Source organism: Lissotriton helveticus, chromosome 1_1, assembly GCF_964261635.1.
Source record: "Lissotriton helveticus chromosome 1_1, aLisHel1.1, whole genome shotgun sequence".
In the NCBI taxonomy this organism is placed as follows: Eukaryota; Metazoa; Chordata; class Amphibia; order Caudata; family Salamandridae; genus Lissotriton; species Lissotriton helveticus.
Window position 1 is genome coordinate 1,833,837,639 of NC_136057.1, and position 15,231 is coordinate 1,833,852,869.

At 42.4% G+C, this 15,231-nt stretch overlaps 1 protein-coding gene across 1 annotated transcript in view; it reads left to right on the top strand.

Moving 5' to 3' along the window:
- LOC144753527 (guanylyl cyclase C-like) overlaps positions 1–15,231 on the top strand; it is a 632,982-nt gene that overhangs the window by 175,021 nt on the left and 442,730 nt on the right. Inside the window, exon 7 of the mRNA XM_078641183.1 lies at positions 9,926–10,043. Within this exon, the coding sequence (XP_078497309.1) occupies positions 9,926–10,043 (118 nt within the window). The remainder of the gene's footprint in view (positions 1–9,925; positions 10,044–15,231) is intronic.

Consider the following 15,231-nt stretch of genomic DNA (forward strand, 5'->3'; position numbering starts at 1 on the left):
CCAAATTGTATAGTGTATTACCTGTGTAGCATCAAATACACTCTACAATGACTGCGGTAGAGAGGGCAGAGGGTTTGACCAGGAAATCCAATTTGGATATAACTGTGGAAGAGGTGATTTCAAGCATAAAAGCAAGACAGGGAGGGAAAGCGGCAGGCCCAGACGGAGTACCAGCTGATCTGTTTAAAAATAATACAGACCTGTGGGGCCCTATCTTAACACAACTATTTAATGCTACCTCTGAGAGGGGCTTAAGTCCATCATGGTTTAAATCTATTATCGTTCCCATTTTTAAGAAGGGAGATAGGTAATCCTGTGCATGCTATCGCCCGATCTCACTATTGGATTCATCCATAAAAATCTTTGGGAGAGTAATTTTAAGCAGATTACAAAGCTGGGCGGACGAAAATTCAACCATTAGTGATCTTCAGTATGGGTTTCGAAAAGGCTTAAGTACTGTAGATCAGGAGCTTAACCTATTCATCCTACAAGAAAAATATACCAAGACTGAACGCATCTTTTTTACTTTTGTTGACCTAACGTCAGCGTTTGATTGCGTCACACACAGTAAATTGTTGTTGATATTAGAAAATTTGGTGGTGGATGGAAAAATAATTTATTTTCTCAGGGACCTCTATTCTGGTGCCACGGCAACAGTCCGTTATGGCAAAAACGGGGAGTGCACTAGATCATTTGGCATAGGGAAGGGTGCGTCCTTGCTCCCTTCTTATTTTTAGTTTACATTAATGACCTGGAAAATACCTTACTTCAGGAGTGCAGGGACATGCCTATGGTAGCAAAAAGATCAATCCCTGCACTCCTGTACGTGGATGACGCGGTCATAATGGGCAGGACCCCCCTCGCTCTGCAAAAAATGATAACATCCTTTCACACTTATATGACAAATCTGGACCTAAAAATGAACTGCACCAAGACGTTCTGTATGAATTGTGGTCCTGGGGCTAATAAACGGAAAAAAACTATGTATATTAATTCAAGTCCCTTGGACTTCACCCCCACTTTCCCATACTTAGGCATATTGTTTGAAGAATCTGGACTGTGCTCAAATGCAATATAATCAAGAAGATTGATGTTCTGTAAAGCCATAATGGCTTTAAAAAAAATCGAAAAAGATAGGCAAAAAGCCAATTAGACAGCTTATAAAAATGTATAGTGCAACGTGTGTATCAACTGCTGTCTATGGTGTAGGCATATGGGGATATGCCAACGTGAAGTGTTTCCAATTGGCAGAAAATATGTTTCTGAGATATCTCCTAGGTGTACCAGAGAGTGTTTCAACATATTTTTGCCATATGGAACTTGGTTTATCATATATTGAAGATATCATCAAGGTCCAGCCGATATTGTTGTGGCACAGGATTTGGACCACCGAGGAGTGTGCCCTGAATCGCACTATCCTAAAGGATGCGATAAGTTTAGAACATGCGAGCAGGATAGGATGGCTTTCATATGTAAAAAAATATTTTTTTTAATTGAGCTGTCTAGAGTACTATGACGATCCGTCTCTCAATGTGTCACATCCCTAGAAAAGAGCTTAAACACCAAGGTATGAAGTATTTGGAAGAGATCAGATCCAATGACGAATTGAAGAAAAAGACAGTAATTGCTCATCAACTAATAATGACCTCTAGCAATCCTCAACCATACACAACTTTATATATGAGTGATTGCGAAAGGTTCTTATTAACACGCTTCAGGTTAAACATAATTTTTAGAATCTTCAGCTTCCCTGATATGAATAATTGGACACGACACCTGGGTAAATTCACCTGTGACGAGCTTTCTGAACAATCAGTTATACATATTTTATTCTTTTGTAAGTTTTATACACTGCCACGGAAGAGATTGATTGTGCCCATACTGAAGTCTATGGAAGTAAATCGGTGCCGCCCCGTATTTTTAGAAATGCAGAAATTAGATACTATTTTAACAATTGCATCTATTTTTGACTTTTTTAAAAATGTTTTTAGACTGCGGAAATTAATTTAGCAATGAATAATGTTTTTTAATGCTGCAATTTTGATTGTACTTTTATGGTTGTTTTTATTAATAATAACCGGATAACGTTTATAATGATGACATCCAGTCCGCAATAGCTGTTAAATCATCTTTAAATTTGAGAGCGTCCTGTGCAGAGTTGTCCAATAATGTGACTACTAACTGTGTGTCATCTGCATAGGAGACCACAGTAGAAATTTAGATATATTCTTCCTGTTATTCGATTCTCTTTCACTGAGGAAAGCATCAACAATATCTTTCTCCTTTCAAAATATATTGTTAGGAAATCTGTATGGTGCTACAATCAACCTCCATTCTTAGTACTTAGTATTGAGCCCATTTATAATTCTTGATTTTTTAAATAAAAACTAGTACGGAAAATTTCGTTTTTAGATTGCTTCATTCAATTCTATGTATCCCAATTGATATCTTTTCTTCGTGATCTTTTAAATACACTCGGCGGGTTCACATCTGCTTTCACTTGACATTTCCTGGAATTCACGTTGAAACCACACGTTTCCTCAAATCCTATTAGACCAATGCTTTTCAAACATTTGAATGCTGACCTTCTCCCACATGTTTTGTTGGCCCTTCAGAATGACATGCATAATACATTGATTCTATAAAATAATAAAAACTGCTAGCAATGTAAAGAAGTTCAGTGGGGCTTGAAGGCACACCCTTTAACTAAATATAGAGAAAGTGATACACACTAGTGCTTTCAATTTGCCATGACAAATATAAATACTTTCAAACAAGCAAGCCAAACATTTCAAAAGGAATTGTTGGTGTAGCAAATGGATTCAGCACATTGAGCCCTCGGGAATTTTTTTTACAATTGAGCACCCTTCTTTTAGACTTTGACTGTGAACGAGTCTCACTATCAGAGTCTCACTCATGCTAAGTTCACAGTATTTGGACTAAGTGTTCTAACCAACAGTGTCCACTTTCTAAGATAAAGATGCTGCTGCTGGGGTTCTCAAAAAAAACTCTTACCCGAAACAACTGGAAGTCATTATTTTTGGATTGTCCCAGAATGCTGTACAGGAGGGTTGGGACAGGGGTGGAGGGGTGAGGTAGCATCCTATAATTGGCTAGGGGTGCCCGACCCCTAAAACCATCCACCCCTGCTTAAAAACTCTTGCACAAGGTAGAGACTGCTGAAAAGATCCTGGACCTGTGTGCGATGATAGTAAAAGGATGCCCAATTGGAAGGAGAAGCCACCTGATGCTCTGCAAGGATGGAGGTTGGGACTTTGAATCCAGCTGACTCCCAGGACTAGGATGGTTCTCTCCATGGCCAGTGGCACTGGAGTTCCCCTAGGACCTCTGTGGATTGGCACTGGAATTGACTAGCACACTGGTGCACTTCACATACCCAGGAGTCTCGGGGACCAGGAGTGTGGCTGGCAGTGTGTTTTGCTGATTGGTTATGGAGGGGCTGTGTAAGATACTACCACCAGCAGGAGAAGAGCACTAGGAGCCAGGCATAGCCCAGGTCTGACTCAGTGAGCCAGAAACTCCAGCTCCCCATGAAAAGTACGAAAAGTACTTCTTTAGTGGCCCGTAGGCCTGAAGATGCTCCTGGTGACTAGGTTGCTGCCAGATTCAAAACAAGCCAAGGGTGATGAAAATCAGCATTCTAGGGCCACAGATGTTTCTGGGGAAGGTTTTGTCCCTTGACAAACAGACATGAAAGAAAATAGGTGCATAGCACTCTGACACTAACTCCACAAACACCCCAAGAGGAGTCAAGCCTTCAGGGATCATCACATCCCTATTGTTGATTGATTTGAGGATGAGGCGTACATGGGACCAGCGTCCAGGGTCTCATCCCCTGGGCCCCACTGCAGTAGTTACGTTCTGGAAACCCCATCTCCAAGGACATGACAGAAATCAGAAAGGGGGATTGCTGCCACCTCCCACCCTCAAGGTGGTTCGCTGCACCTGTTCCCCAAGCCTGTGTTTGATGGGACCAGGGTGCCCACCGCCATAGAACATCCAGTCCACAGGAGCAGGCGGGGAGAAACTTGGTGCCGGTTTGCATGCTGACAACCAGCAGTGCCAGCCTCATGGGCAGCCAGCTGGGGCAGGTGGCAGTGTCCACACTGACCCATTGCAATTCAGAACCCCGTGCCTGGTGGGCACAGGTGCCTGGGCTGGGATGATAAAAAATGAAAATGAAAAAAAATGTTGAGACGCAAGGCCAAAGAAAATAAAGAGAGGAGCGAGATGTTGAAAGAGCTTCCCATCATTCCCTACAAGGGCTACATTTTCTTTTGCTTGTGGTGGCCCCACGATGGCCTGGTGCACCACCAAAGTGTGTCCAATGTGTTGGGGGGTGAGTGCGGGAGGTGCAGCAACCCCTCCAGATTGCCTCTTAGAAACTTTGGAATCTGTCACCTTCAGTAGAAGGTGAAAATGGACTTTGTTCACAATGCTCCTGCTGTGCTATGTTAACATGGACATTGCCCCTTGATGACTTCTTCCTGTGGGTAGAAGCTAAGTTAATTCTCATAGCAAGGTTAACTAATAAAAAAATGATTGACAAAGCCAATATGTCTTGACTATTCACAATCTATAGGCTTTGTCATGTTTTCTTTAGTCATGTTGCACAGCAGAGCAGCCTGCGTGCAACATGACTGAAAGCAAAGGAAATGAAAGAGCTATGACACGGTAAATGTTGGCTGCTTCATATCGCTTAAAAAAAAAAACAGCCATTTTGTACAGTAGCTGCTGTGCAACATGGGTGAAAGTAAAAAAAAGCACGCTGTCATGGGGAGCGCTACAGCGCCATAGTGCTTTTTTAACTAACTTTCAGACATTGCACAGCAGGCTTGGCTAGAAATAAATGTACAAAGCCAATAAACCTCACAGGCGAGGCCTATTTGCTTTGCCAATAGCTGTTGTTTTTCACATTGTCATTCCATTGTGATGGGTGATACCTATTGCCTGTCCAGTAATTCTTAATAAAAAACATTTCCACTCTCGTATTTTTTAACACATCGTTACAGAGTAATTGTTTCATGTCCTTATAACAGTACAATAGTCTGAAACATTGAAAGAAACCCCAACAATACTTCCTCCTGACTATGGTAGTTACAGTGATGAGATAGTTTAACAGTGCCGGCTTAATACATAAAATATAGTATTACATTTTCAACATCCATGAACATATGGCTTGGTGTATGTTCATGGTATTAGGCAGTATTGCTAAATTAATAGTACATTAATTTGACTGGTTCTTTATACGCTTCATTGGGGGATATAACCAGGTGGGTATATTAACTTATTTAAAACTAGGTGCTGGATATCTAGCCCCTGGTTTGCAAACTAGCAGTGACTCACAAATTACATGGAGGAAACAGGCATTATGCTTCTAATGACTCATACAATTCTTCAGACACCAATCAGAGGGAATGGTTAGTGTGGCCATTAGCTACTAACAGTTGTCAGGCTCGTTTTCTGTGCGAGACCAAAGGGTTTAAGATCAGTTGGCCCGATCTAAGATATATGCAGACAAAATACTCAGGGGTGGCAATTTACAGTGCCTTGATTGTGTAACAATCTCAATGTTGTCTCAGGTGAAACAACGCTTGATCCTTCTTTCTGATGACATGGTATTACAGGACTTTTTACTAGGTCCTCGAAGACCATATCAAAAGCGTTTTCTGTATGCAATATACAATGAAGTGTGGAAAATTTTGCAGCAGGAAGCTGTTGACAGATTGGGCAAAATGGACAGGGCAAATTTGGAAAGGGTTCTTGCAATAGTAGATAATGGTATGACTACTCTATTTACAAGAATGTACTCTTTGGGTAACATAGTGTTGTCTGCAATTGCCATCATGAGGAGTTACATGTCTTCTGTACTACATGGGCAATTGCAGATTAGAGCTATAATGTTACTGAGTTGAAGGCTACAGACACTTCGAGCTGTTTGCGTTCTATGGTGAAACCTTAATGCCTGTATCTTGTTTTTAAAGTAAGCGCAGCCAAAGATGCACTCAGTAAACTAACTCAAACATTAGTGGGGAAATGCTTGTTAAAGTTTTCCAATCATCTGTTAGCGTGCACCAGGGGAAAAGGCCCTGCTATGCCTTTATACTTAAAGTGAAAATATATCCAGGTCACTACCTGGAGAGTAATTGACACTTGTCAAAAAGTAATACATCATTAACACTATTCAGTAATCAATGGAACACAATATCATGTATTCTGAAGTCTTCAACGGTTGGAGTTGATGCGTTTGATTTGCAAAAACTGTGAGTAGGGTAGATGACGTTTTAGTGACCATGGGTGGAAACTATGGTAAGCAAGAGCATTGTTGCGGTCTGTGGGTTTGGTGAAGATGGAAGTCTCAATGGCACCATTGGATATTGTTAACAGAACATTCAAAAAGGAGATTTGCTGAGAGTCAATGTGGTGAGTGAATTGAATTCGTGGGTTGATTGAACTTAGCTGTAGGATATTGTTCTCAAGGTCAGAACGCGAACCTTGCCATATGATGAGAATATCATCAATATAGCATTTGAACACAATCAGGTTCATAGTCCAATGGGGTTGTGTCAGAATATGCTCATGCTCGTATGATGAAAATGTTTGCATAGATGGGGGCTCCAGAAAAGCCCATTGATGTGCCATTGGACTGTAGGAAAAACCGTCCTTGCCATTGAAAATAACTGTGGAATAGACAAAAGTGCAGTAGTTCAAGTAAAAAATGCGGTTGGCTCTGATGTTATCGGTTCTCAATAATGCCCATTCGATGGCCTCTATCCCCTCCAGGTGGGGAATGGAGGTGTACAGTGAAACAACATCCACTGTACTCAGCCAAACTGGCCCATCGGGTGGGACAGGGACATCTCTTAAGATGTTGAGTAGATGGGTGGTGTCCTGTATGTACGTGGGGCAAGATTGTACTTTGGGCTGGAGAAAGGTATCCAAATAGCGTCCCAGTGAGTCATGAATCGAACCACATCCCTAGACAATTGGTCTCAAGGGAGGGTCTAGCAATGACTTGTGAATTTTCGGGACCATGTATATGCGGGGTCTGCGTGGGCATCTGGTAAATAAGTATTCTTTAGTTTTGGCATTTATCCATTTCATGTCTATCGCTTTACTGAGAATGTGCACTATGCATCTCATCGCTCCTGCCGCGTTCAACTTGAGAGCAGCAATGTTTCATCTACTTCTTGAAACACATAAACAATCTGCCAGTTTTATGCACGACTTTTAATGTATTTAAAAAAAAAATGCTTTTAGACTTTCTAAATATGGCTTTCTGTATGCTTTTATTCTCAAAGCGTGTAGTGTACCTTTTTATAGTTTTAAGAGTTTTTTAATGCTTTTATGTGGGTTTAGCATTATAATTAGATAGCTTGGTTTTGTCGTTCGTCCACGAAGTAGGTGTCAGGTGGAGGCATTAGGCCTGGTTAAGAAATGCCATCTTTACATGTTCACGTTCTTATATTGTCTTCTCTCTCCCCTTTAAGACGATAACATTTGACACACATTAATCTGCATGCATACACATATACAGGATAATATTCCTCCAATTCAGTTTGCTTACAAAACTATTTCATAGGCACTATAGCAGACCATCTTGAACAATCTGAACAAGGGCTAAGTTCAGCACATAAGATGTTGTTATTTGCTTTTGGCTGCTGAGTGACTAAGCTATCATAATAGAATAAACAATTGCAGTCTAACTAGAGCTTCGGCTTGAGATCATGGATGATGTTAATATATATATGCCATAAAGTGTTTGTTTATTCAGAGTAGCATTTCGCTGGCACTGAGAGGTCGTCTATGCTGGAATTCCAGCGCAGCTGATTCCTGTCCACTCATGTGAGGGATTTTGTCCTCCTCTACACCAAGATGGGCAGCTTGCTCATACTTGCTCACAGATAAAGGGGAGTTAAACCACCCGACACAGATTCGGCACATCCCCTCACCTTAGACACGATAGGGTAGAATGCATTAGGTACGAATACACTAAATTACAGTACTTGCATGCAAGCATATAGTTTTCTGTAATCTGCAAAATGGTTGAGTTATTCATCTTTTTCACCATGCTTGTAATGCTAATAACATTATTCTGTTTCCTTCTATTAATCATTGCAGTGCAAATATTTTACTCAAGAATTACAATGCTTCAAAAAATAACGAAACTGCATGTTATGTATTTCTTGTGTATCTCTTTGGGTAAGCATAGGTGGCTGAGCAAAAGGGTTCTAGATCTGTTACCACGATTTCCTTGATGGATCAGGGGTGTCGTGTTCTGCGGTTGCCCAAGCATTAGTTACCCTGTAGGGTTATGGTTGCAGAGAGTGCAATGTGAGCTAGCCGGAGTATAGGCCAGCATATCCTAAAGGGTGTTCAGAATCAGTCTTGCACCAGTCCAAACGCACAGTTTTACTGGAGAAAGTACAAGCCATATGACAGGTGTATATCACCCATTAGACACACCTGGGATGTCACCTATATATTCCATCCTGTCAGTTCATTTAATATCCCAACTACCTCCCACCAATGCAGGTGGACAATCACATATAAAAGTGTCCACTTCAGTAGTACAGTATGGCCATATATCCGTGTAAACTTTATCTTGTGCATCAGCTGTGGGGGAAGATATATGCAATATATTTGTAGTGAATTAACATGATTCTGGCATTCCTAGAAACTGAGGGCCATATTTAGCACAGGTTGCATCCCTTTTGCACCATGTTGTGTAGTGCAAAAGCCACACAACCCTTGAAATGCGATTCATCAAGCCAAGCAGTGGCTTGATTTGGCCAGAATAATGCAACATAGTGCAAATCGCTGCGTTGCGTTACTCTCCCCCAGGGAGATGTTCCATGGTGCTGCTTTGGTGTTCTCATGCAAAACCCATGAATTTTGGCGCTTTCCCAGATTTACCATTACTGGCAGACCTGAGAATGCTCCTAAATACTACGCCTTCCCAGAGGAGGCGTAACAAGGAGAAATACCTTCATTTCTACTTGTTATTTCCTCTTTCTAGTGTGCTGAATTCTGCAGCAAACATAGAAAGATGAAAATGCTTCTGGGGATTGTTTTTATGCAGTAAGGGGTCCCTTCCTGCACAAAAACAATCCTGCATGCAATTCATCCGCCCTTGTGCCATGGTGCAATGGTGCCTGCGTTGGCGCTAGGTAGCACATTGTGCACCAGCCCTGGAAAAAGGCAGGAATTTGCCGTATTGTGATAAATACGGTGCATTCCTGCCCTTTCATTGTAACGCAGTGCAGCAAGCTGACTTGCTGAGCTGTACTGTGTCACATTTGAAATAAATATGTCCCAGAGTGGTGAAAACAATGTATTTCGCACCATTTTTTAGGCGCCATGACCACGTCCAAATCTCATTACTGTGTTCCTTACACAGCTGACAATTGTGTGAATTCGTGTAGTTTACACGCTATATACATTTGTTATTGCTCTGTCCTCTCTCCCTGAGACAGAACTTTCTTGGTTCAATGCATGCACAGACTTGGGGAAGTTCGGTCAGACCTTGCTAGCTGCCAGACAAATGTATAAAAGTAATCCTATGTTACACCCCAGAAAATACAAATTTCGGGGAAACCCATTAACCTACAGTCTTTGTATAAACATGTTAAAGCAATAGGCGCTAGCCAGTTTTCTATATGTTAGATACAAATCGATGTGTTTAGAAATAGTGCAGTATACGATCAAAAGTGGATTTTACTTACATTTGTGGCCTGCAGTGTGCTTGGCTTGTGAAGCTGGGGCTATGTGATGAGGTAATCGTTCAAGTTTTACTCTGCTCTGCAGTGGTATTCTGTATAAATAAATGAATGGGGTGTTTTAATCTCGTGACGAATCTGGCCCTATCCAGTTTCCTAATTCTCCAATTTTCTTCCTTCTCCAGCGAGGACTACTTCAAGAACAAGACCTCTTATACCTCCATGCAGAACGTGCTGGTCCTGACAATGCCACCAAAATCGAACTCTAGTTCTCTCGAGCTTACCGCAGAACATACATTAATGGTAAGTAGGCAATACGTACCACCGTCGCTCCATATTTTCCACGGTCCTCCCAATCGAAATGAGGTCCCCTATTAAGTGGATTGCATTTCAGAACATCAATAACAAAAATATTGTCTCACATAAACAAATTGCTTTTGGTTTGGTTATAGATGTGTTATTAACGCGAATGGGGCAATATTTTTGCGAACAATATTTAGAATGCTATGTTTTCGCAGATGATAGTTAGGTCACAATATTCCGAGACATACCATTTTTTTTTTGCATAATTATATAGCGCGAACTCGAGCCAAAGGTATTGGAGCGCTTTACATGAGCACCGTATTTACATTACACATTCAGGCACATGGAGAGTATTTGATTTGCCCAGAATCACAGGATGTGGACGTGACCCCGAGGCTCGAACTCTGGTTTCCAGCACCAAAGTCGTCAGTCTAGCCAACTGACCACATCCTCATTAGGTATATGGTACAATAACGTAGGCGAGATGTTCTTATAACCCCGCCTATTGTGGTTCGAGGTGAGTAGGAACCTGTATGAGCACAAGATTTGTCTCAAAGAGTGTGCTGGTTTCGCAATGGTGTGTGTTCGGCACTTACAGCGTTCCTCAATAGAATTTTCACTTGAGGCGTTAGGTATTTCTGTCCAGAGTGCAGAGCAGAGTTTGGCTTTTAGAACAAATGCAAGCTGACAGGTTTGGTGTTTGTATCCACCATTCTTGGTGTCTTCACTTAAAGACTTCAGCAGAGATTGGTCTTTCTTTCCAAAGGCCATTGCAGAGTTTGGTGTTTTCTTCCAGTGCTCAGGATTCGGTGTTTTTATTTAAAGATCAGAGCTGAGTAGTGTAGCTCCAACCCGAGCCAATATTTGAATTCAATGCTTCTATTGAAAGTATGTTGCAGGGTTTGGTGTTGACATGCAATGCCCAGAGCAGTGCTTGATGATTCCCTCTAAAGCCCAGAATGATTTGGGGCATATTTACAAGGACGGAGCTAAAATTATCGCCGCTTAAGCAGCAGAAAACTGCCGCTTAAGTGGCGATATTGGGTTTGATAATAGGCTCTTAAGAATTTCAGAGAATTCCAATAGAAGCCCATGTTCTGGTGTAAACTTGGGTTTCTATTGGAATTCTCTGGAATTCTCAAGAGCCTATTATCATGCCCATTAACGCCGCTTTAGCGGCAGTTTCCTACCGTTAAAGTGGCGATAAATTTAACTCCGTCCTTGTGAATATGCCCCTTGGTGTTTCAATCCAAGGCCCAAAGCACAGTTCTGACCTTTATGTTATGTTATGTTATACAGATGTGTAGAGCACACTCTCACCCAGGAGGGTGTCCTGGTGCTTAGTAGATGCGAGGGTTGACGCAACTCGCGTAATACCATAAAGCATAATCATGTGGAATTATCAAAATATTCTGTGAGTTTCCATGGAATTCTGTGAGAAGAGTAATTCTGCCTTTAGCGCTATTTTCCTTTGCGCAAAAATGCCCCCTTGCATCAAAATTGGACGTGAGGAGGCATATTGCTCTAAAAAAACAAACACATTAAATGCAACAAAACATGAAGCAGCCGCTCGCTAGATGCCCAATTGGGGTAGGATTTTCCACCTACATACTCCCAGCATTTTGCACAAGTTTCTGATTGCAAAATGCACCCCTGTGTTAAAGATTGACACAATGATGCATTTTTTTTTTTGAGTTTGAAAGCTTTATTGAATCAACAGGATATAAAAACAGCAAGGTGACATCAGTAGGAACAAAATGAGTAAGAGAAAATAAGAAATGACAATGAATATTAAACTACTGATGACACAAAGAAAAATCCAAGCATTTTCTAATTTTTTAGGGGGGGAGGAAAGAAGGGAGGGAAGAGAGGGAATAAAAATCCTGTTAACAGCAATCATATATATATATATACGTAATTATAGGAATAAACAGGTATCGGCAAGAAAAAGCAAAAACAAATGCATAATAATTAAAAGTAGGAGTAAAATTATAACATTCGTGAAAAACCAAAACTGTGAAATTTAGAGAACAAAAACTGCAGGCAGAAGCACATATGTTCAAGGGGGCTTACAATTGTCAGAGGAAAGTGGAGTATAACCTTTGTTGACAGACTGATCTAAATACAAAGTAAGGGGTAACCAATAAAGCTCAACATTGCGAGGAGGTTTACAAGAGGAGGCAAAGGCAACATCAAGTCTGTGGGAGTTACAGAGGAGATTCCCCCAACCACGAATGGAAAGATTTGTAAGGGACTTCCAGTTGGAGGCAATGTGTTGAAAAGCGTGGGCTAGCATGAGATCAAGGAGACCCAATGAATGTGGAGGAAGATCCAAAGAGTCTGAAAGACTTCCTAGAAAGATAAGGGAATTGGAATAGGGAACAGAGAGTGTAAAGATTTGTGAGATGCGAGACCAAACTTGTTTCCAGAAAACTTGAACAGAGGGACAAAGGAAGAAAAGGTGAAAGAGATCAGCTTCAGGGGTATTGCATGTCCAGCAGGAAGGAAGAAGAAAGGAAACGAGACAGGGAAAGAGGAGAAAGATAAAGTCTATGATAGAAGAAAAAGATGGACTGAGTAAGGGATGCAGAGCGAGAGGTCTTCAAAGTTTTAATCCATAATTTATCCCAGAGAGAGATAGACCAGAAACAAGCCAACTCCTTCTCCCAGGATAATTCTATCTTAAATTTGGGGCGGTCAGGGTTAGGAGCAGAGAAAAACGATAGATAAGAAAGGCTTTAGGAACAGTGGATAGTATGGAAAGAAGAGGGGAAGGAGAGGGAGTTATTTCTGAAGAAGGGAGAGAGTAATAGCGATCAAGGAGAATTTCCATAAGGATATAATATTTCTGAGCAAAGGAACGAGGGCAGTGAAACTGTAACTGAAATTGAGGAAAGGAGCAAGGTGAAGAGCCATCAAAGAGATGATGAACCCAAATAATACCTTTCGATCTCCAAGAGGACCAGGAAATGGGTCTATTATGCAAAAGGATAAGCGAGTTGTACCAAATGGGTGAAAGTAGAAAAGACTCACGAGAAATGATCAATGGGGAAAGTAAAGGCTTCAAAAGAGAAGAAGTATATTTGAACAATTCTCTTGTGAAAGGAGACCACAGGACGTTCTGGAGAGTGGTGAATGGGGGGTCGGGGAATCTCCACTCAGCTATCGAGCCTAACATCGCACCAGGGGTATGGCAGATCCACTTCCAATCCCTTTACAGCTCTGAGTTGGGAGAAACCACGAATGATGCCGGGGGTGGCCAGGCAGTATATGAGGGAGAACCAATAACAGTGGGAGAGGTTAGGGCAGCAATAGCAGGTCTGACATCGGGCAAGGCGCCAGGATTGGACGGCCTACCTGGGGACTTGTTCAAGCAGGAACCCGACGTCTGGACCCCCTACCTTGCTGCTCTGTTTAACGGAGTTTTGAGCGGCATGGAGGTTCCAAGCACTTGGCTGGGGGCAGAGGTGGTTCCTATATATAAGAAGGGCTCGCCCCTGCTTCCAGCCAACTATAGACCAATCAGCCTAATTGATGTTCCACAAAAGTTGCTTGGTAGGGTATTGCTGAATTGACTGCAGGAGTGGGAGGAAGAAACGGGTGCCCTTAGCCCCTTTCAGGCAGGATTCAGAAAGGGGGTTTCAACAGTGGACCAGGTTTTTAGATTAAATATGATCTATTGGAGGGCAGCGATATTCGATGGCGGCAGTTTATACACAATATTTGTGGATTTAAGGGCCGCCTTCGACTTGGTGCCCAGAGGTAAACTTTGGAGTGTCCTGTCAGAGATGGGTGTACCTGCGGACATTTTGATAATCTTACAGAGATTACATTACAACAATTATGCCCGAGTGAGGTGTGGGAAGTCTGGGGAACTGACGGACCGATTCCCCATTGACAGGGGGGTTAGGCAGGGCTGCGTGCTTGCACCGACCCTGTTCTGCCTCTTTGTCAACGGGGTAATCGCCCACTTGAATGGTACTGAAAACACTGATGCCCCAAAGTTGAACGGCAGCAGGGTGCCTGCAATTATGTTTGCAGACGACACCCTGCTCCTGTCCAAAACCCCAATGGGGATTCAGCGTATCCTTGACTCTTTTGTGGCTTTTTGTACAGATAGGGGTCTAGAAATCAACGCCACAAAAACAAAATTTATGGTCCTGTATCCTGGTCAGAAATTGCGCCCAAACCCACTATTGGGAGCATCAAGGCTTGAGAGAGTCTCCACCTTTGAATATCTAGGTGTAACCTTGAATGAGACTATGTCATGGGGGCCACATCAGACTAGAGCTAACCTCAAATTAGTGCAGACCACTGGGGGTATTGTGCGGATGATGAAGAGCTCGACATACCGGCCTTTGGGACCGCTCATACAGATTTATAAAGCACAGGCTAGGGGCGCCACTATGTATGGGGCGGAATTGTGGGGACACACATCAATTCGTAGTTTGTCGGCAACTGAGAACCATTTCATTAGACAGATAGTTGCACTTCCGGCCAGCACCCCGCTCCTTCCTCTGAGGCTGGATCTGGGACTGAGACCAATAGCTGATGAAATAGGTCTCAGACCCATAGTCTTCTGGCAAAGACTGTGGAGTAGTGAAAAACTATCTGCCTATAGGGCAGAACTGAGTGAACTTCTAACCCATCCCAAAGCTTCACAAATCCCCTGGGTAAAATACATCCAAAAATCATGCACAACATTGGGGTTCCCCGATCTCTGGTCCGACCCCGCAAACGCCTCATTAAGCATCCCACGCAGAACTTTGGTTAAGGTCTTCCACGACCAGAAATTATCATCCGCCATGGACGGCCAGAAGGAGGGATCATTAACATCTGTATTCATGCTGAGCAAGGACTCTTACAGGCTGGAAAGGGTCTTGGACGCTATGTCACCCGTGTTGGCCAGGAAGCTGTTTCTCCAATGGAGATATGGAACATTGCCCTTCAGATCTTTTACCAGCTCCTGGACAACCCCGCCCCTTTCTAAGCAGTGTCCGACATGCTCTTATGCGGAGGAGAGTGATCTACACGTGGCCCTGTTTTGTCCAACCTATATGAAAGCTAGGCAGTACTGGCTTTTACCACTTATAAGGAACTTTGGTTGTAGAGAGTACCTGCCAATGTATAGAATTTTAAAAACCGATGCTTCGAGTTTAACTGTGTTTGTACTGGCAAAATTCCTCAC